Source organism: Pelodiscus sinensis, chromosome 32, assembly GCF_052426305.1.
Source record: "Pelodiscus sinensis isolate ZL-2025 chromosome 32, ASM5242630v1, whole genome shotgun sequence".
In the NCBI taxonomy this organism is placed as follows: Eukaryota; Metazoa; Chordata; order Testudines; family Trionychidae; genus Pelodiscus; species Pelodiscus sinensis.
Genome location: NC_143083.1, coordinates 2,444,490 through 2,464,599, shown reverse-complemented (window position 1 = coordinate 2,464,599; position 20,110 = coordinate 2,444,490). Strand labels below are relative to the sequence as shown.

The following is a 20,110-nucleotide window of genomic DNA, read 5'->3' as shown; positions in this document are numbered from 1 at the left end:
TGCAAACTCACGGCTGCATTTAACCCAGGCAAGCAGGAGGAACAAAGGCCCCAGCATTCTGGCCCAGCTGGATTCTAGCAAGCAGCTCTGTAGCCCGGCCCTTTGAGAAAGCCGACGAACCCTTTGTTGGTAGCACGTAAACCAGGGAGGCCACATGCTTGAGAGACCAGGGAGCAAATTTGAACTGATCAGCACATGTGACTGCTCTGCCCCTTCCAGAGCTGCGCTGGAAGACGCTGGATGGGACAGCAGCGGTGGGAGGCTGAGTCTCTCTGGGAGTGTGCAGAGACCAGACATCCAGGGAGGATTTTGCTCTCCAATTGATTTTTTCACTTGCCGATTGGGATAAAGAGCTGGGGTAGCAGCAGAGCCTGGGGGAGAACAGAGGGGTGAGCGTGCGCACACACACACACACACACACTCAGAGCAGGAGGGGCACAGATCCGGGCTCAATCAAACATGCTTACCTGCGTGCGTGCCACCGCCCTCCCCCAGGAGAAGGGGAGATGCGGCCACAAGGGCCATGGTGGTGAACAACTGAAAAGAGAAGCAGCAGGGGGGATCGACCCCCCGGGAGGGGGCGAATCCGGAGCCAAAAGAAAAAGAAAAGATGGAGGATGGAGTCTAAAAACAGAACAAAAAATGGTCAACTCAATAAAAGCGACGGGGGAGGGGGAGCCATGTGCACAGAGCAACGCCTGCACGAAGCAGACACATGCGGGTGGGTGGCCCGCTGCAGCGCGCTGCACTCTCCCCTTGCCCGGGGCTAGGGACACGCCACGGGCAGCCGACCCAAGCGAGCCTGGAGCCCGTGAGTGCAACGCCAGCTGGAGGGCAGGGCAGTGAAGGGGGGGCCCTCGTTTCAGGAGAAACCCAAGCCCAGCGAGGACTCTGGCCCGCGAGCTCCAAAGCCCACGGGGCACTGTCGTCTCCTAGCCACGCCCACTGGACTCAGGCCAGTTCGGGGAGGCTGGCCCGGCCCACCTGGCACTCTGGAGATGGACCCTGACGTCCCAGTTGAGCCAACTTGCCCTGACGTCGCGGGGAGGACGCAGCTCTTCAGTGCACCGCTGGGCAGGGCCAAGGGCGGGGCAGGTGCATGTGGTGATACAGGGAGACTCACCTAGCTCTGCCCAAAGCCCTTCCCCCAATTCCTCCCCTCATTACTTTGGCAAACCGTCTCCAAAACCCCAGGGCTAGGCACTGGCTGCCTGTTACTGGCTCTGCAGCTGGGACTGGGAGCAAATGCAGGAACTGCAGGTTTTGGTCAGATGAAAGCTCCTGCCATTCCCCATGATCGGTGCTGCAAGGAGCCCCTGGGCCATGCTGTGAGGCACAGCCAGGATGGACAGGAGTGATCCCCAACCTCTGTTTGTCCGGAGGTGCGTGAAGGGGTGGGGTGTCGTGAGGATTTCCTCTTGTGTTCCCTCCCTCTGGGGCATCTGGGCTTGGCCGCTGTCGGCAGACAGGATACTGGGCTGGACGGCCCTGCGGTCTGAGCCAGTCTGGCCATTCTTATGCTGTCCGTCATGAGCAAACAGGAGAAGCTGGGGGGCTTTCACGCCTCAGCTGGGACCCACCAGGCTGCACAAGGCCAACCCTTTGCTAACCGCCCCGGCTCCACGAGTCATGTCCCATCCGATTCCACACCAGGGCTCCTCCAGCTAGGCAGGGAAAGGCGTCAGGCCGTCTTGCTTATGGCCTCTTTGAACAGGCCCCTCCCAGCTGGTGGGAGCAGGAGGGGGGCACTCACCTCGTGCAGCTGCATGCAAACCTTGTTGAACGCTCTTAGCCAGTTGGCCTTGGCTCGGGACTTGGCATCCTGGACCTCCACAGCCTCCCTCTCCCTGAAATGGGCAGACAGAGCAGGCCTTGAGTGGGGCCTCACTCAGGGAGCATGGGGGAAGGTGTTCAGACCCAGCTGGAGGATGGCACAGAGACAAGCTCACAAGGACAGCCATGCCTGTGACTTTCCGAGGGTATGTCTACACTACCCCCCTAGTTCGAACGAGGTGTACAGATAGATCGGAATGGCTACGTAGTTCGAACTATCTAGCCCGTGCCGCGTGTAGCCGCGCGGCACAGGGTTCGAACAAGCTGGCTTTTAAAAATGGCGGAGCCAGCTTTATGCTAATGAAGCCCGGGAAATTCAAATCCCGGGCTTCATTAGCAAGTGCGGTATGCATACATTACCCCGCTAGTTCGAACTAGTGGGGTAGTGTAGACATACCCTCGTTCGAACTAGGGGGGTAGTGTAGACATACCCTCGTTCGAACTAGGGGGGTTGTGTAGACATACCCTCGTTCGAACTAGGGGGGTAGTGTAGACATACCCTCGTTCGAACTAGGGGGGTAGTGTAGACATACCCTCCTAGTGGCAAGTAGCTGTAGTAGGCTGTTATAATCTCTGATGAGCACCCTCACTGGCCAGAGATGTTGAGCGCCCAACACACACAGAAACATAGAGTCAGAATCCTAGAGCTGGAAGAGACCTCAGGGGTCATCAAGTCCAGCCCCCTGCCCAAGGCAGGACCAATCCCAACTAACTTTATGAGGACAATCTGAAATTCCTCAATCCTTCTTCATTTTAATTGCAAGCTCCCTGTGTGCTCCTTTTAATCAGAGCTTCAGTCTAGCATTTAAACAAAGTAAGAAACCCAAGAAAGACGTCTGTGGCTGCATCCTCTCCATTCTGGAGTGACGGCTCACTCAGCCAGAGAAAAGCAGATGTGCTCCATACCAAACGCAGAGGCTGACATCCCTGAATTAGTCACCTCACACCAGGGAAGCAGCCATCACTTTTTTCAACTCTGCAAATCAGGAGGGTATGGAGGGAGGGGCTTTCAGATGCAGCCTGGAAAGATGAAGGCCCTCCAGGAAGTTTTCTTCCTGCTTTAATACCTGTGGGGACGCTCAGGGAACAGACTGGTGCCTCTTCAGAGTCCCCAGGGCTCTGGTTCAGTCAACACAAGAGCCGCACAAGGGTTGACATGATTCCAGTCTAGTGAATTCAATCCTACACTGGTCCGAAACGCTGGGTACATGCCTGTGCGGAAGGCAGGCTACAGGTTGCTCGCACCAGCAAAGCACCTGGAAGGGGGCTAGTGCCTTAAAGTTACACAGGAGGTGAAAACAGAGATTTACAAACAAATGAACAGGCCAAAAACGGGCTGAAAGTGAGATCCTCCACCTGGAGTCAGGATTTGGGCCTTCCCCCTCCCATGGGAGGGACATGATATGGGGGGCAAATTGGCCCCTTTGCATTCCAGCCAAAGGGGGCTTTCCCCTCCCTGGCTGGCCTCTCAGTGCCTCCCTGCGGGCTCAGGAACGCCTGGGCCAGCAGCTGAGCAGACCCTCCTTTCCAAGCCTCCAGGAGATGCAAACTGGAGCCAGATGAACCGTTTCGCCTGGGATTTCCACAAGGGCTGGCAACGTAAGGGACAGAGCTGAGCCCACGTCAGAACAGGGAACGTTCACACGCCAGCCCAGGGTGCATTCTGGCCCTGTGCCCTGCCGCAGGGAGGGCCGGTGTCAGGAACACCTGTGCCGTGGATGAAATGAGCTATGGAGTTTCTTTCCACCTGGCTCTGATGGGGGTTAAGGACTCTGTAACGGCACTTAAAGGAAAGCCGGCCAAACCCCAGAGACATTCCCCTCCCAACACAGCTGGCTGCAAGCACACGTGTAGGCTCTGCTGCTGAGCACAGGCAGCCTCTTCTGCTTGTGTGAACTTTTCATAGTTTTGTATGACTAGTGTGCCTCAGTTTCCCCTCGGTGTATGGATGACAAAGTGGGGGGAAGGGTTGTTTATTCTTTGCAGAGACCCAGAGATACAGGTGTAATGGACGCTCAGCTGCCAGGGGACAGAGGACAGTCCCAGAAGGCAATGGCCACTCCAAGACAATGGCCTCTTAGCACACCTGGGTGGCCCAATGCCTGGGGAAGCCAGCCAGGTGTCACCAGCTTCTGGACTGGCAGTAAAGAGGGGGTCAGAGGGCTCTGGACTGACCCCGATGGACTTTGCTGTCACTTTCCATTCTCTATGGCAACTAAGGACGTTGTGATCAGGACGGAATAAACACGCCTGGCGTCACAAGAGTCAGGAAGTTGGGGTGCATGGCCCCTTTGGGGGGTGCATGTTTCCCCAGGTGTCCAGGTCAGGTGGACTCGCCGAGGGGCTCTCACGGCATGACCCAGGGTTGCCGAAAGCTCCGGGGTTCAGTCCCACAGGCTGCGAAGACCAGGGGCTTACTTAGTGGGAGGGTGATCCTCAGGGGGCTGACCTGCCTGGGACAGTTTCAGGCAGTTTCAGAGCTGCAGATCTGTGGACCCAGGCCAGTCACTGCTTCTAGCTCACTGCTGGCCTGCCCAGGTGCCCAGAGAGGTGGCAGAGCGGACCCAGGCTGAGCGCCAAGTGCTCGGGGGCTGGCTCTGCTGGGCTTTCCTCCTGCACCCTTCCTGTGGGCGCTGGCACCAGGTCAGCTCGGCGAACAGGCGGGGCAGTGCACCCGGGGCCAGCAGCATGTCTGGCCCCGCTCAGAGCAGCTCTGGGTGACCGGGTGGTAAAACCATCGTCAGCCTGGGATCCGGGCACCACCCAGCAGCTTCTGGCTCCTAGGGACAGGCTCTGGGGCTTGATCCAGCAGCCATGGCATAGACGGAGAGGATCCATTGGCACCAGTGACAGGGGTTTGGGGCCCCAGCTCTGGTTCAGACCATCACTCAGGGCCCCGATTCCAGGCCGACAGCCCAATTGCCATGCGGTGGGGGGCACCGAGCACGTTTATGGCAGGCACATGCTCCCCCATGGGCTGTGTAGCAGTGGGCCACCGGGCCCAAGCAGCTCATGTCCCCACTGCTAGCATGCCAGCTCCTCACGGGTCGCTAGCGTGCTGGCCCCACGGGTCACTAGCGTGCCGGCCCCTCAGGACGCTAGCATGCCAGTCCCATGGGTTGTTAGCGTGCCAGCCCCACAGGTCCCTAGCATGCCGGTCCCACGGGTCGCTAGCATGCCAGTCCCATGGGTCGCTAGCGTGCCAGCCCCTCAGGACGCTAGCATGCCAGTCCCACAGGTCCCTAGCATGCCAGTCCCATGGGTTGTTAGCGTGCCAGCCCCACAGAACGCTAGCGTGCAGGCCCCACGGGTCACTAGTGTGCTGGCCCCATGGTGCGGTGTCATACACCCCACACGCTGTTACTGCCAGTTACACTGTGACTGCCCAGGAATAGCAGGTGCCTAGGATGAGGCACAGAGGAGAGTCCCTAGCCCTGCAGACACGGCACATGCCGTCACAGCCCCTGGCTCTACGTGCCAGCTCCCTTAGCTAGCGCAGGTCACGGCACGGCTCCCCCCAGCCAGGCCCAGCTACTGGGCCCCAGGGTGGGTGGGCGCCTTAGACAGCCTGGAGACCCTGCAGGAGAAAAGATGAAATCCCAGGATCCCTTCCTCCCTCGCCCCCTCCTCACCCCTCTGCTGGCTTAGGGGTCTCCGGCTCCAGCTCCGGCTCTCTCTCTGGGACCCGGGGCTCCTCCACGGCCAGCTTTTCTTGGGGGCTCTCCGGGATTTCCTCGGGGACATAAGCTGCCTTTTCCTCCTTCCTCTCCTGCTGCTTCTGCGTTTGCACCTGCTGCACCTGCGGTGGGGGCACTTGCTGCTTGGCGGGCTGCACCGGGTGGGGCTCGCGCTCCGGGGGCTTGGCCTCGCCCGCGTCCTGCTCCCGCGCCACCTCGGCCTTGCCCGGGCCATAGTCCTGCTCGTTCTCGCTGTAGTCCTCGTCCTCTTCCTCGGGGTAGAAGTCGTCGTCCTCCTCCCAGCGGGGCGAGTCGTTGCGGTAGCTGACGGAGCTGTGGCAGGAGTGGTAGGAGTCACGGTCCCGCTCGTCGAGCTCCGAGCCCCGCAGGCTCTCGTTCTCGGGGTCGAAGTCGTCGCTCAGCTGGGAGCTGCCTTGGCTCAGCTCCCCAGACGAGGCGTAGCGGCTGCTCCCGGTGGGGCTGCGTGGGGCGAGGGGGGAGTGGAGGGAAGAGGACGGAAGAGGCTTAAAATGGACTTTCGGGGCCGAGGCAGCTCCCTGTGCAGCCAGCTGTATCCCCCGGCAGCTCTGGTGCCCTGCCCCAGGCTCCTGCTGCCGGGCAGCACCGCTGAAGGGAACATGCCAAGATGGGCGCACTGGTGTCCACCCACAGCTTGGGCATGTGATGAGGCGGCCACAGGGGCAGGGAAGGGGACCCACCTCCGCTTTGCACCCCTGCTCCTCAGCCCCAGGTGCCTTTCCCGCACGGCTGCTCTGGCCCTCACCCTGGGCTGGCAGAGCAGGGAACGGGGGGGGGGCTGTGAGCAGGGTTTGCCCATTAGGCCAGGGAACCTCAGAGACACCCCCTCTCCCCCCCATCCTCTCAGGCACAGCAGACATGTCAGCCAGGACATGTGGCGTTGCCTGGGCAACCGGGCCTACCCCACGCCCACAGTCCCCTCGTCCGCCCTCAGGCACCCTCAGCTGGCCCCCAGGGACGGGGAAGTTGCCCATAGTGAGCAGCCAGACCCTTGGCCCAGGGTTCAGGGAGCTGCTGAACACACACACGGAGACCCTGCCCCTCCCAGACACGCCTCATATCCCCACGTCCCCCACAGACTCTCCAGACCCCCCACCCCAAACGTGCTCCTCCTGGCCCCTCCCCTCCTCCACCCACCATCCCCAGCTGCAAAACCCCCACAGACCCCCTTGATTACCCCTCCACCTCCCCACCACGCCCAACCCCCCATGATCCTTCTCTGGCCCTGGACTCCTATGCCTATTCCTCTCCCCTCACACCCAACCCCCAGCCCCTCCACCTCCCCCACACCTAATTGTCCTGGGCGTCCACATCTCCCCACACTCAACCCCCATGCCCCCTTCTCTCCCCCCAACCCAACCCCCATGCTCCTCCACATCCCCTCCCCCTCACACCCAACCCTCCTCCCCACCCGCCACATCCCTGCCCACTGGCCATTCTCTCTTCTCCCCGCCAGTCGTCCATCACACCCAAGAATCCCCTCCCACCATCTCTCTTCTCTTCCTCCTCCCAGCTGCCTGCCTGTCCACTCCTGCAACCCCTCTCCCTCTCGGGCACCCTTCCCACTCCGCCAGCCCCGGCCTGGCCCCCGCGCCATGGCTGCACACCCGGTCCAGACACATGCCTTGGGCCTCCCCCGAGCCCTCTGCTCAGGGACCAGGTCACAGGGGAAGGGGGCTCCAGGGGAGGAAGGCTGAGGGGTCAGAAGGAGGGGTTAGGGGAGAAGAAGGAGGGGTCTTTCCAAAAAACAACCCTCTGAAAACAAGGAGGAGAAAACCAGGGGCGAGTCTCTGAGCACCACGGTGACCATGGTGTCTCCGAGTGGAGAGGTTCACAGTAAGCACACATGCAGACAAAGTACAGGGACACGCCAGGGGATAGGCCGACACCATGTCTCTGGCACCGGCAGCGTGGGGCGAGGGTGGAGGACACACACACACTTGCAGGGGTGCCCTCCTGGAGAAGCCCCACACCAGGCTATTCTGCAGGAAGTCGGCCGAAAAGCCTAGCTCCCCGCCAGGGAGACGCTGGGTGGCTCAGGGAGAGAAACACCAAAGGAGGCCTCCACACTCTGCGGAGTGGGACCCAGCCAGCTGCAGCGGAGAAGAGAGGCAAGACCTCCCCCCTCGGGGTCCCTCACCAAACCGCCCCCCCGAAAAAGAGCTGGAAAAAAGCTCAAAGGCTCAAACCCCTAACCCGCCCCTCCCATGCAGAAACCTGGTTCCGGGCCCAATCCTGTAAAACCCCGAGCGTACTAAGGACCAGGCTCCCCCAGGCCTGGTGTCCCCACATGCATTGTCTGTCTGCTCATGCTCTGCAAGGGATTCGGGCCAGGTGGCCTCTGCGTCCTCTGGGGCACAGAATGCTGGGGGGCAGACCCTGCTCTAGAGTCATGGCGGTCGCCCGGCAGGGGCCCGCTTGGCACGAAGGACCCACGTTACTCTCATGCCTTTCCCGTGCATTGAGGGAGGGTGTGCTGAGATCTGGAGCCTGGCTTCCCACCCCACTGACCGCCCCAGGAAACCGCCCCCCGGAGACATGGGCTGAACGCCAGGGACCAGGCCTGACTGAGGAGGCCAGGTAAATGGGACAATGGGGCCACACCTGACAGGTACATGACCCTGCCTTTGAGGAGGTGGAATCGGGACTGACCACAGGCCCAGGGAACGGAGCCGGGCTGCGGGGGCAGACGGAACCAGCTGCACTCCCAGGTCACAGGGGGGAAGAAACTGCCTGGCTCTGTCCTGCCCCTGAAGGCAGTTCTCCCTCCCGCTGCACTGGGGTCCTGAGGAACATCTGTCCCAGTGGCCAGGGAACTCTTCAGAGAACCGGCCTGGAGCACAGGGCAGGGTAGGGGCGCCTCTTGCTGCAGCTGGGATGCCTGTGCTTTGCTGTTTCCCCCCGGAGCCGATGAATCTGACACCCCGGAGGAAGAGGAGGGAGCGGTTCAATCCAGCTGCCACTGCTGGGACTGGTATCGGCCTATCCCGGGCGGCAAGGACGAAGCACGGCACTCTGCGTCAGGCACAAGGCGAGAGACAAGGTAGAGACCCACCTATCAGATAGGTCTAGGGAGCGCCTGCTCTCAAGGGAGTGCTGGCGGCTGGTCCGCCTGCTCGACTCGGAGGCGGACTCAGCGTCGCTGCGCCCGTTTGTGGCAGAGTCGACGCTACCGTAGCGTCTGCCGGGGAGGAGAGGAACACGGTCAGCAAAGGTCACCGGGGAGCCGGCGACAGACACAACAAACGAGCTCCCGGCGGGGCCACATCCCGTTCTGGGCACCGCACCCCTGGCATCCGCCCTTTCGCCAGTGGAACCACAGCCCGCGGCCGTTCCCCTGGCGCCAGAGGGACTGCAGGGGGGTTGCAGAGCGGGGAGGGAATTCGGGGAGCTCTCCCAGGGTGGGAACCTGGACACGCAGGAGGAGCAAGGCAGCGCTGCCAGCTGATAGATCAGCGCAAGGAAGGCAGGCGGCAGGGAAACTTCCCCCTACAGCTCAGCCACCACGGACAGCTCGGCTGCCCTTCCAGGTCTGGCCCGTGCAGCATCCGCTATTATTCTACACCTGGGCCAGCCCTCCCCGCCCAGGGCACCTAAATCCTGATCCGCCGTAGCCCTGCCGGTGGGGTCTGCAGAGAGGAGAGAACTGTCCCTGGGGTTTGGATGTATCCCCCAAAACTTCATCTCCACGATGTTCATTAGGGTTTTGCTTCCCCTTCTGATGTTCTAACACTAGCCGGCGATGAGATGGGGAGGATGTGCTGGTTAGTCAAACTCTGCTCACAGTTCCAGAAAAGCTGTTTCTGAGGCAGAGCAGTGAACAACTGCACTGCCGGGCGCCATCATTAGGGTTCAGAGTTAACCACCGACAAGAGGAATGCAGGCAGCCAGGGGCCCAGTAAATTCTACCTGCCTGCAACCTGCAGGGCTCAGCCAGAAGGCTTTCTCCACAGAGGCTGGACTTTAATGTTGATCCTGGGGTCAGCAAAGAAGTGCTAGGAGGGGGCACGGCTGTGTGCCAGCTCTATCCAACCATGCTGAGAGCTATAGCTAGTATGCCCGAGGGCATAGCTTTTTCTTCCCCATAGAGACAGCTCCCTTCCCATCCCCCTGCTCTTTCTCATTGCTGCAGTACAGCCTGGCCTAGCTTTTCCCACCTGTTTGGACTGCTGAGCATCATGTGTCTGTACATGGTGCCGCGTGTCAATACCATGCACCTTGCAGGGGCTGGTGCTGGACTGCCACAACTCTACCTGATGGGCCGCTGGTCCGAGTAGTCCATCTCGTAGCTCTGCACAGAGTCCGTGTAGGAGTCGCGGGAACTCTGCTGCTGGTGCCTCATGGGATACTGGTGGACCGAGGCGTTGGGCTGGGAGGTGGTGTAGTATGGAGGCGGGATGCTATTGCTGGTCTCGCTTCGGTAATCGCTGTCCCGGTCGTCCATGGTGCTGTCGGGGTCGTCATCTGCAAAGGGCCGGGTGACACCAGTCAGTGTGTGGCACAGGAAGGGCAGAGCCCACAGCACGGCAGAGATGCCTGAGACAGCCACTGTCAAGGACAATGCCAGCCCCCCGCCTCTAGTGCCCAGCTGGCATCAGTGAGAACTGTGCCACTGCTCCAAAGGCCCCCACCTCTGTGGGACTTTCTCCTAGGAGGCTCAGTGGGAGGAAACTGACCAAGGCTAGGGAGGGGCCTGGGTCTGGCGGGCACAGATGCCCAGGGAGCTGCCAGTGCCCAGCAGCTCTGGGTATCTGGCTCCATGCGTGTGTGGGGATGGGGGCGACTGGCATGTGCTGAGCATACAGAAAAGTTTAGCTGCCCCGGTGCACTCCAGAAGCAACCCACCACTGTGCGCCCGCTCAGCCGCCCGTGCAGACGGCTGGCAGAGGCGCACCCTGTGGCCGGGCACCGTGCCAGCTCCCCAGTCCGCAGAACTCTGTCCCCCCCAGGGCTGCTCCCCCCCCCGGCAGCCGTCCCTGTGCTCCCTTCCTTCTCCCAGAGGGAGTGGGCCCTGCGGCGGTTCCCCTTGGGCCTGACCCCTGTGCTCGGCCGTAGAGCAGAGCAGGGGAGAGGAATCAAGGGGGGAATGAGGCAGCCGGGCTCAGTGCATGTTACGCTGCGGCGGGGGGGGGGGGGGAGCGTTCCCAGCTTGGGCAGCCTCGCCAACACGGCTGTGGTGGCGTGAACAGGAGGCCCCGTCTGGGGGGGGGCACCTCCCTATCGCCCAGGGCTGGGAGCAGCCCGAAATCTAAAGCAGGGCCTTCCTTCAGGCCCCGCTCCGCCGCGCTGCCCTCCCCAGCCCCAAGGCCCTTCCAGCTTCCCGGGGTGGGAGATGGCTTGTCCGGCGCTCAGCCTGGGAGGGGAGGAGGGGACGGGAGGGAGTATACATGAGGGTGAGGGGGGTGGGAAGGAAGAGATGGAGGAGGGATCTACAGGGAGCCGACTTACCCTACTGCTCTCCTGCCTTGGAGAGGCAAGACGACACCACGGACCCAGCCCCTTGCGTCCGGGCCCAGCGGGCTGGGATTGTGCCCACCGCAATGCCATGCCGCCTGCACACCGCTCCCCCCGCTGCACCCACTCCCTGCCCCGCCCGGGCTCTGAGGGCGCTGGCCAGACATGCCAGCGAAATGAAAAGAAGAAAGCCAGGCAAAGCTAGACCCCCGCGCCCCAGCCCTGCATGCTAGCCATGCCACTCCTAGCTACCAGACCCTCAGCTCCCCCGCTCGCTCGGCTGTGCGTGGAGGGGCCAGGATGGGCCTCCCGCTGGCAGGGATGGGGGGCCAGCCCTCGTGGGAGGCCCGTGGGCAGGAGAGGGGATGTGCCCCGAGCTCTGGGTGTGAAGCTGGTGGATACTTACTCTGCTGCTCTCCCCAGCCAAAATAATTCCAGTTGCCTATAAAGAAAAGGGGCAGAGACAATAAGATGGACGCGACTGGGGGAGCCCGGGTGGGAGAACAAAGCCCCTCTTCGAGCCAGGCCACACAAACGCCCAGGTCCTCCCGGCAGCCCCAGCGCTAGGTTTGGTGCCCAGACCCTGGTGCTCCGCCAGGCCCAGCCCTGTGCCCCCCGAGTGCTGGGGAAATCCAGAGCCCGGGCCCCTCTTTGCCGTACGCTCGGCGAGAGCGGCTCAGGATGTGTGCCGGGCAGCCCCGGCAGGATCCTTCCCAGGGTGTGTCAGTAAGAGCAGGCAGGACACGGGAAGGGCAAGGAGCCTGGGGGGGGGAGGGGGAGGATGGGGCAGCGCAGGGTCTGTGAGTGGCAGAGCCAGACGTTCGGGGCAGACTGGGGCATAGGGAGGGGGAGGGGTGCTGGATCTGGGTCGCTTCCTCATCACCCCGGGTGAGGGATGGGAGGGGCCGGGGTTTTCTGCTGTGGGGTGCTCTGGGCACCCGGAGCCTCCCCCGCTGCCCCTCTTCGGGAGGAGAGGTCCTGGCACTGAGCCACAAAGCTGCCATCTCCCCTTTCACTGCCCAGATCCCGGCTGGTCGTTCTCAGGCCAGAGCCCAGGGCTGCCCACGCAGCTCCCTGGCCTCTGCGCCCCTCCAAGCAGGGATGGAAGCCTGGGGCAGCAGGAGGCAGCAAAGGCAGGAGGCTGGAGGCCACAGTGGAGGGCGTCAACGGAAGAAGGGTGAGAGCCCCTCAGGCCTCGCCCAGAAATAATGGGGCGGAGTCATCCCTGGGGTAGCCCCACATTGACCTCCCTGGGCTTACGGCAGGAGACACTTTGGCCCCTGACCAATTGGTCCATGCAATGCACAGCCCTTTGAGGTGGGTATGATGAGAGGGGAAACTGAGGCACAGAGTCGCCAGCTGGGCTGGGTGGGGTCCTCTCGCACTTTGAAGGGGGATCAGCTACAAGGCCATGAGATTTGGGGAGCTTTGCCTTGGGCACCCTCCTGCCTAAACGCTCCTTAGCCCCTTCCCCCCCTTCAGCCATACTGGGCCAGCTCTGACCCGCCGTGCCGGGCCCTGATCTCCTCTCCCTGGGCTGGGAGCTGCTCCCACAGTCTTTGCTGAGCCCCTATCCCTGTCGCCTCTATAGATCAGTCCCTCCCCAGCCCCGTCTCACCCCCTGCCCCTTCTGCTCCCCCCATTCAGGCGACCTGCCCCCAGACATGGGCGAAGTGGAACCGGCCCTGCCCCAAAGCTTCCCAGGCCAGGGCAGAGGACTGGGGCGGAGGAGAGCGAACACAGGGGCAGAGGAGGGAGGGAGACAGCAGGGGGACGGAGAGGGGGAAGGGGCCAAGGACTTCAAAGGAAGGGGGGTCACGTCTCCAGGACCCAGGCCGAGTTCCCGCGTCACTGGCTGGAATGTGTGGCCAGCCCAGACCCCTCGCCAGAGAGCTGCCAGCTGCTGCGGCTGGCCCACGGGTGGTGAGGGCTCTGCATGGGGCCTGGGAAGGGACCGTGAGTTGGGGGGGCGAATGGAGACACAGGTCCTATAGCTGCCCCCTCGCCACCGGATTTGGGGGATCAAACAAATTCCAGGGTTAACCAGAGCTGGGAGATGCCACACGTGCCTGCCGGCTCCGGCTCCCTCCTGGCCCCTGGGGGCGGACCTGCCAGGCACCCGTGACCCAGCTCCGTGGGAGCGGGAGGGACCCAGGCCCCCAGGAGGCGGAGGGTGAGTGGTACTTACAGCACTGGGAGCCGGGCACCGGGAGCGGCTTGTCCTGCTCCTCCTGGAACGCGTACTGGGGAGAGAACAGAGGGAGGTCACGGGCATCCCAGCCCGGCAGTCTCCAGGCCTGCCCCAGCCCAGCTGTTTGGGGCGGTTGAGACCCACCCCCAGTGCTCCTGGGAACCACAGATCCCCGCAGGCCAGGGATGTGCAGAGACCAGGCCACGGGCCCAGCCAGGCGCCCCTGCATGTGCAGAGGCCAGGCCACGGGCCCAGCCAGGCGCCCCTGCATGCACGCAGCCCTGCGGGGCTGGGGGGCTCTGAGCCGGGGGGAGCCAGCCCCAGGGTTGACTTACATCATCCTGATCCTTCATGGCATTGAGCTGCTCCAGCTTCTTGGCCCAGTACCTTGCCTCCTCCTCGGGAATGTCTGAAAGCAGAGAGGCCCATTGCCAGCCCCCGGGCTCCATGACCCAGCCCCTCCCTCCCCACGCAGACCTGCCCTGGGGCCCAGCTCTGGGGCACGGTGCCCTGAGACTCGCAGGGGGTGGCGGGGACAGGCAGCTGGTGCTGGGTGCGGATCCGTGGGGAAGGGGGTGGCAGGGCAGGGCCGGAGGAAACAAGGGCAAAAGAAAAGAAACGACACCCGGTGCTGGGTTGTGTCGGGTGGAGGCAAAACCCGCCCTGGTGGGAGCCAGCGGTGCCCCTGCATGGCCTGTTAGTGCTGGGACCGAGCCGGGGAGGAGCCGCGGGGATGGGGTGGGAGTAGAATCAGGGAGCCCCACGCACCCGTCAGCTCCTCGCGGCAAGAGAAAGGGAGGGGGAGGGTGTAGCAGTAGGTCCAGGAAAGAACGGTGACTGTGCCTGTCCCAACCCACAGCCCCAGGCTCCCCCCACGGCTCGGCCAGCGCCCCAACCCCGATCCATCGCCCTCGGCCAGCGCCCCAACCCCGATCCATCGCCCTCACTGCGTTTCCACCCCCTGTCCGGGCTCCCCCCACGGCTCAGCCAGCGCCCCCAACCCCGATCCATCGCCCTCGGCCAGCGCCCCAACCCCGATCCATCGCCCTCGGCCAGCGCCCCAACCCCGATCCATCGCCCTCGGCCAGTGCCCCAACCCCGATCCATCGCCCTCACTGCGTTTCCACCCCCTGTCCGGGCTCCCCCCACGGCTCGGCCAGCGCCCCCAACCCCGATCCATCGCCCTTGGCCAGCGCCCCCAACCCCGATCCATCGCCCTCGGCCAGCGCCCCAACCCCGATCCATCGCCCTCACTGCGTTTCCACCTCCTGTCCGGGCTCCCCCCACGGCTCGGCCAGCGCCCCCAACCCCGATCCATCGCCCTCGGCCAGCGCCCCAACCCCAATCCATCGCCCTCGGCCAGCGCCCCAACCCCGATCCATCGCCCTCGGCCAGCGCCCCCAACCCCGATCCATCGCCCTCGGCCAGCGCCCCAACCCCGATCCATCGCCCTCGGCCAGCGCCCCCAACCCCGATCCATCGCCCTCGGCCAGCGCCCCAACCCCGATCCATCGCCCTCGGCCAGCGCCCCCAACCCCGATCCATCGCCCTCACTGCGTTTCCACCCCCTGTCCGGGCTCCCCCCACGGCTCGGCCAGCGCCCCCAACCCCGATCCATTGCCCCCTGTCCGGGCTCCCCCCACAGCTCTGCCAGCGCCCCCCAACCCTGATCCATCGCCCTCACTGCGTTTCCACCCCCCGTCTGCACACGGCAGGGCGCGGAGGGAGATACCCCCCAGGAGGGAGGGGCCGAGGCCCGGCTGGCGTGGGGATGCGGCCCATGGAAGGCCCCGTACCAAGCGGCAGCTCGAAGCGGGTGTCCAGCAGGATGCGGTGAAAGGTGGGGTCCTTGGTGCCCGAGATCTCGTTGTCGGTCATGATGACCTGCGAGTCGAGGGTGAGCCATTCCCCGGGGCCCTCCTGGGGGAGAGCAGGAGGGTCAGGACAGAGACCAGGGGACCCCAGTGCTGCGTTGGCCCTCCTTGCCCGGCAACCAGCCTGCGGGCGCTGGGCACGGCGTGGGCACTGCCCCTTGCCACCTGTGGCAGGGGCTGGGGCAGCCGGAGCCCGCTAGCCACGTCCCTGGTTGTGTGCAGTCCCGAATGCTCCCCCAGCTGGCACCTGAGCGGGGCTGGAGCCAGAGCCACTCTGGTGGGGCGGGAAGTTGCCCCTCCTAGGGCCGTGCCAAGCTCTCCCCCCACTGGGCCCCCTCCTCTTGGCAACCCTCTGGGCTGAGGGGGAGGGGCTGCCCTGAGCCAGCCTCTGCTGGTGATTCCCCCCCCCCCGCCCGACTGCGGCTTGGCTAGAGACCCCCTTGGCGTAGCCCATTCCAGTCTAGCCCGATGGATAAAGCAAAGCCAGGCGCAGTGGGCCTGAGAACCTGGCGCTGGTCCTTGCCCTGCAGTGCCTGGGCACCCTGGCCGGGCAGGGAGCCGAATTCCTGCCCGTGGGAGCAGTACCGCGGCAGGCAGGCTCACTCCCTCGCCTGCCCATCATTGGCTCTTTGCACCCTGGAGACAAGACCCTTCCTCCCAGCGGCTGGACGAAAATCCCAAATCCCCCCGGCTGACCCTTCCCTGTCTCCATGCACCGCCGGCCTGGCTCTGTGCCGGGATGTGCACTAGGCTGAGAAAGGGGCACGGGGCTCCAGGGGGCGGGTGGCCCTGCGTGGAGGCCTGCTCCCTCTTCCCCCAGACCCCCCCCACCCTGCCTCAGAAGGCTGGCGGGGGGCTATGCCCACTCCTGGCTGGGCTCCGAAGGCCAGAGACCAGGGCAGGGAGTCAGGAAGACCCAGCGGGCCCTGCTGGGGAGAGCGCCCTGCACCTACCTCGTTGGACTGGCGGATGGTCTGCAGGGGGATCCACACGGTCCCCACCATGGTGTCCCAGATCAGCCCCTTGTTCCACACCTCCACCGTCAGCCCCAGGTCCAGCCGGTTGATCTCACTGCAAGGGGAGCAAGCGGCTGTGGGCCTCCCGCACCAGCCCCATCTGGCTGGTTGCCTCTCAAGGGCCTGGGCAGCCTGGCCCGCTGCCCCCCGCACCCCACACATGCCACAGGGACATAGTGGAGTGGCTGGGAGCCCCCCCGCCCCATTCCCATAGCACCCCCTGCTGGGAGAGGCTGGCCCTGGCTGCAGGGAGCGGCCCCCGTCCCCAAGCCAGCGAGGGTGGACGGGCAATCGCAAGATCGCACTAGCGGGGACTTGTCACCCAGACCCGGCTCAGCTCTGGGCAGGGTTTGTCGGTTCATCGTGGCTACAAGCCCCTCCCCGGGGTTTGCTTGGCAGGTTCTGAGCCATGGGGCAGCGCTGCTGGACTTTCCCGGGGCCGGGGCGGGAGGTGGACACACACCAACGTGCTTCCGAATCTCCCCCCGCTTCGCCGCTTGGAATTCAGGCCTCCCTCGGGCAGCGGACCCTGCTCCTGGGTGAGGACAAGGCTGGAGCTGCCAAGCGTCTGACACTTGCCACTTTCATGTCCTGCCGGAGCCTTGGGCCGGAGCCGGGGCCTTATCAATTAGGGCCCTTTGGTGAACCCTGGCTGTGTCTGCGGCAGCCCCCAGGTCTGGGACCCCCCCGGGGCTGACCCATGGAGCAGACGGACGGACGCAGAGTGAGGGAGCCAAGGGGAGGCAGTTTCCTGCCTCATGGAGCAGCCTGGCCCTCTGCGCAGCTCTCTCCCTGCAGCCTCTAGGGGTAACTGCTGCCTTGTTCCCAGCGGCCCCAGGCTCTGTGCCCCTCGGACACACCCTGCAGGGTGGTGGGCGTTCACACTGCTCATGGGTAGGGAACCCCTGGTCTCACCCAGCTCCAGTTCCCCATGCCTGGCCGCCTGCTCTCTAGCTCTCCACCTGTGTGCCAAGTGCCTCGGGAGCAGGGACGTGGCACCCACCTGGGGGGCTGGCAGAGCCAGTGGGCAGGGGTGCAAACAAAGGAAGCCTCCCTTCCCTCCCCCTGCACCCCACTGCAGGCTCCGGGGACAGGAGGCTGCCAAAGGGCTGGGAGAGTCTCCGGGCCCCCCATGGAAGGCCTGAGAACAGCATCTGTGGCAGGGAGACGGGGTGGGGGAAGGACTTGCCGGAGCGAAGGGAGAGGCGTCTGACCGGCCATTGCTGCCCCGGATCCGTGACCCCTAGAGATACGGGCAGGGTGAAGAGCAAGGGCGACGGAGCATCCCAGCTCCTGCCGCTGGCTCCAGGGAGCCTCTGCCCGATTCTGAGGATTTGGGGAGCTCACGCAGGGTTTATCTGACGCAGGCCCCGGGTTCCCGCCCAGGGGAGCACTCACAACATGAAGTCCTGCTCCCAGCAGGGCAGGTTCCCCCGCACGGCGATGGTCGTGCTCTTGACATTCTGCACCTTCAGCGTCACGTAGGTGTTGAACTTCTCTGCGGGGAGGGGAGCAGAGGGTGGAGCTGTGGGCCAAGCGGGAGGCCCCGAGGCCCCAGGCAGGTCAGAGAACCTGGCAGGACTGAGAGCTCTCCCCACCCCCCGGCTCGTCCCATCAGCCCGGGAGCCTGCCGGAGTCCAGCACAAGGGAAATGCTCCCTGACTTGCCCTCCCCGTGCCCAGTGCCCTGAGCTCCTCCAGCACCCGCCCGGCCCTGCCCTGCCCTTCCCAGGATCCCAGCCCAGGCTGCTGCCAGCCAGGGGCATGGTCAGCTTCAGCCCACACCCAGCACGGCTAATACAACCTCTCCTGCCCTACACAGCCCTGCCAATGCCCCTCGACCCCCAGCCCGCAGCCCCCTGCTGGCCCAGGCCTGGAAACTGTCATGTCCTCCTGACCCCACCTCCCCTGCTCTAACCACTAGGCAGAGCGACTCACCTTGGGCCCCATCAAACTTGGCTTTTTTAACTGCAAAGAGAGAGAGAGAGGGAGAGAGAGGGAGAGAGAGGGAGAATTGTTTTAGTGTCCAGGCCCAGAGAGCCCCTGGGAGGTGCTAACGGCTCCCTTGTGTCTGCCCTGTCCCAGGGAGCCACGCCCAGACCTCCCAGCAGGAATCTCCCTCAGCAGGAAACCAGGCCCCTTCTCCCCCCCCCCGCCACCCCCCCCAGACAAACACACATAACAATGCGGCTGGCAGCTCCTTCCCAGGCCAGGGCCCCCTGTGGCTTTGGGGCACAGTCGCTCCCCTCCTATCCCCAAACCCCTGAAGGGTGGGAATGGCTGGGCCTGGACCCCTGGTCCTGGATCCGAGCCCCCTGGAACTCAGGCCCCATCCCCGTCTCGAGATGCACCTGAGCTAAGTACCGGCCCCGCTGGCCAACGCCCGTGGGAAAGCCGCTGGCTCGTGTCAGCCTCGGGCCACTCACACAGACGCTCCCCAAGCCCGGGGGCCTCCCCGTCCAGCCATGCAGCCACTGACACAAGGGGCCTGAAAAGCGCTGGCTGCCAGCCCCAGAGAAACCGCGCAGTGGGAAACCTGGGTCTTCAGATACGTGTCGTGCTGCATGGACCGCGAGCTCTCGCCAGGCGTTGGGTGGGACTTGCTGAGAACAGTCCTGGGGGGAGCACTGAGCGTCCCCTGGGGCCAGGCAGCGCCAGGCAGCTTATGATGGGGCTTTCTCGCTAGGTGGGAGCTGGGCTCTTGTCATGAGTCGGATTCTCGCTGGCCAGGGTGCAGGAGGATTGCTGCTTTCTAAGGGTATGTCTAGAGTACATGGCTCCATCAACGGAGTTTACTAGACAAAGGACAATGAAGCAGCGATTTAAATAATCGCCGCTTCATTTACATCAAAATGGCCGCCGCGTTGTGCCGAACAACTGTTTGGCGGCACAGCGGGGCAGTCTGGACGCGCCACGGTCGACAAGGGAAGCCTTTGTTGACTGCTCCGGTAAAGCTCATTTCACGAGGCATCCCGGAGCGATCGACAAAGGTTTCCCTTGTTGACGGCGGCACGTCCAAACTGCCCCGCTGTGCCGCCAAACAGCTGATCGGCACAGTGCGGCGGCCATTTTCATGTAAACGAAGCGGTGATTATTTAAATCGCCGCTTCATTTCCCTATGTCTAGTAAACTCATCTACATGGCTCCATCGATGGAGCCATGTAGTCTAGACAAACCTAAGGGTACGTCTAGACTACAGGCTTTTGTCGACAGATACTGTCGACAAAGCTTCTATCGACAAAGAGCATCTAGACGACATCCAGTGCTGTGGACAAAGCAACCCGCTTTGTCGACATGAGAGTGTAGACGCAAAGGACAGCGTAGATGCACTAACGCCTTCTGTTGACAGAACTCTCGACAAAAGGTGTTATTCCTCGTAGAATGAAGTTTACCACTGTCGACAAAACTGCCGAGTTCTGTCAACGTTATGTCGACAGAACTCGGCAATAGTGTAGACACAGGTACAGTTTTGTTGAGAAAAGGCCACTTTTGTCGACAAAACCCTGTAGTCTAGACACACCCTAATGGACTGCAGGGGTCAGTAATTCTCCCTCCTCTCTCTGGAATAGCGCCTGTCATCTCTGCAGTTAGGCAAATTATACTTTGCAAAAGTTCTGGGAGAGGGTGAGGGCTCTTGCGCCCATTATACAGCTCCCGTCGCGAAGGCATTGCTTCAGGGTGCAGAGGGTCGGCTCTGGTACGTGCGCTACAAAGACAGTCCCTGCTCCAAAGAGTTTACAGTACAGGAATCAGAGACAAGTGATTCACCCAAGAGCAGCCAGCCAGGGCAAGGAATAGAACTCAGCCCTTTTAGTGCCCATGTAAGTGCTCTAGCCACTAGGCAGTACTACCCCTGTGAAGTACAGCTGGCATGTAGCCCTCAGTGCATGGGTACAGTTCACACCCAGACACACCCGCACGCGCACACCGCTCCCCCAGACGGCTCCAGAATCTGGCTGCTCAGCTGGCAGAACTGGGCTGGCACGCTCAGCCTTTGCCTTGTTCCAGAAAGGCCCCTCGTCCTATG

At 63.3% G+C, this 20,110-nt stretch overlaps 1 protein-coding gene across 1 annotated transcript in view; it reads right to left on the bottom strand.

Moving 5' to 3' along the window:
* UNC13A (unc-13 homolog A) overlaps positions 1 to 20,110 on the bottom strand; it is a 109,208-nt gene that overhangs the window by 69,150 nt on the left and 19,948 nt on the right. Inside the window, exons 2-12 of the mRNA XM_075903263.2 lie at positions 18,022 to 18,051; positions 17,483 to 17,582; positions 16,022 to 16,139; positions 14,991 to 15,114; positions 13,530 to 13,603; positions 13,192 to 13,246; positions 11,410 to 11,445; positions 9,803 to 10,013; positions 8,605 to 8,730; positions 5,466 to 5,990; positions 1,754 to 1,847 (exon numbers count right to left, since the gene is read on the bottom strand). Coding sequence (XP_075759378.1) covers positions 1,754 to 1,847; positions 5,466 to 5,990; positions 8,605 to 8,730; positions 9,803 to 10,013; positions 11,410 to 11,445; positions 13,192 to 13,246; positions 13,530 to 13,603; positions 14,991 to 15,114; positions 16,022 to 16,139; positions 17,483 to 17,582; positions 18,022 to 18,051 — 1,493 coding nt within the window. The remainder of the gene's footprint in view (positions 1 to 1,753; positions 1,848 to 5,465; positions 5,991 to 8,604; positions 8,731 to 9,802; positions 10,014 to 11,409; positions 11,446 to 13,191; positions 13,247 to 13,529; positions 13,604 to 14,990; positions 15,115 to 16,021; positions 16,140 to 17,482; positions 17,583 to 18,021; positions 18,052 to 20,110) is intronic.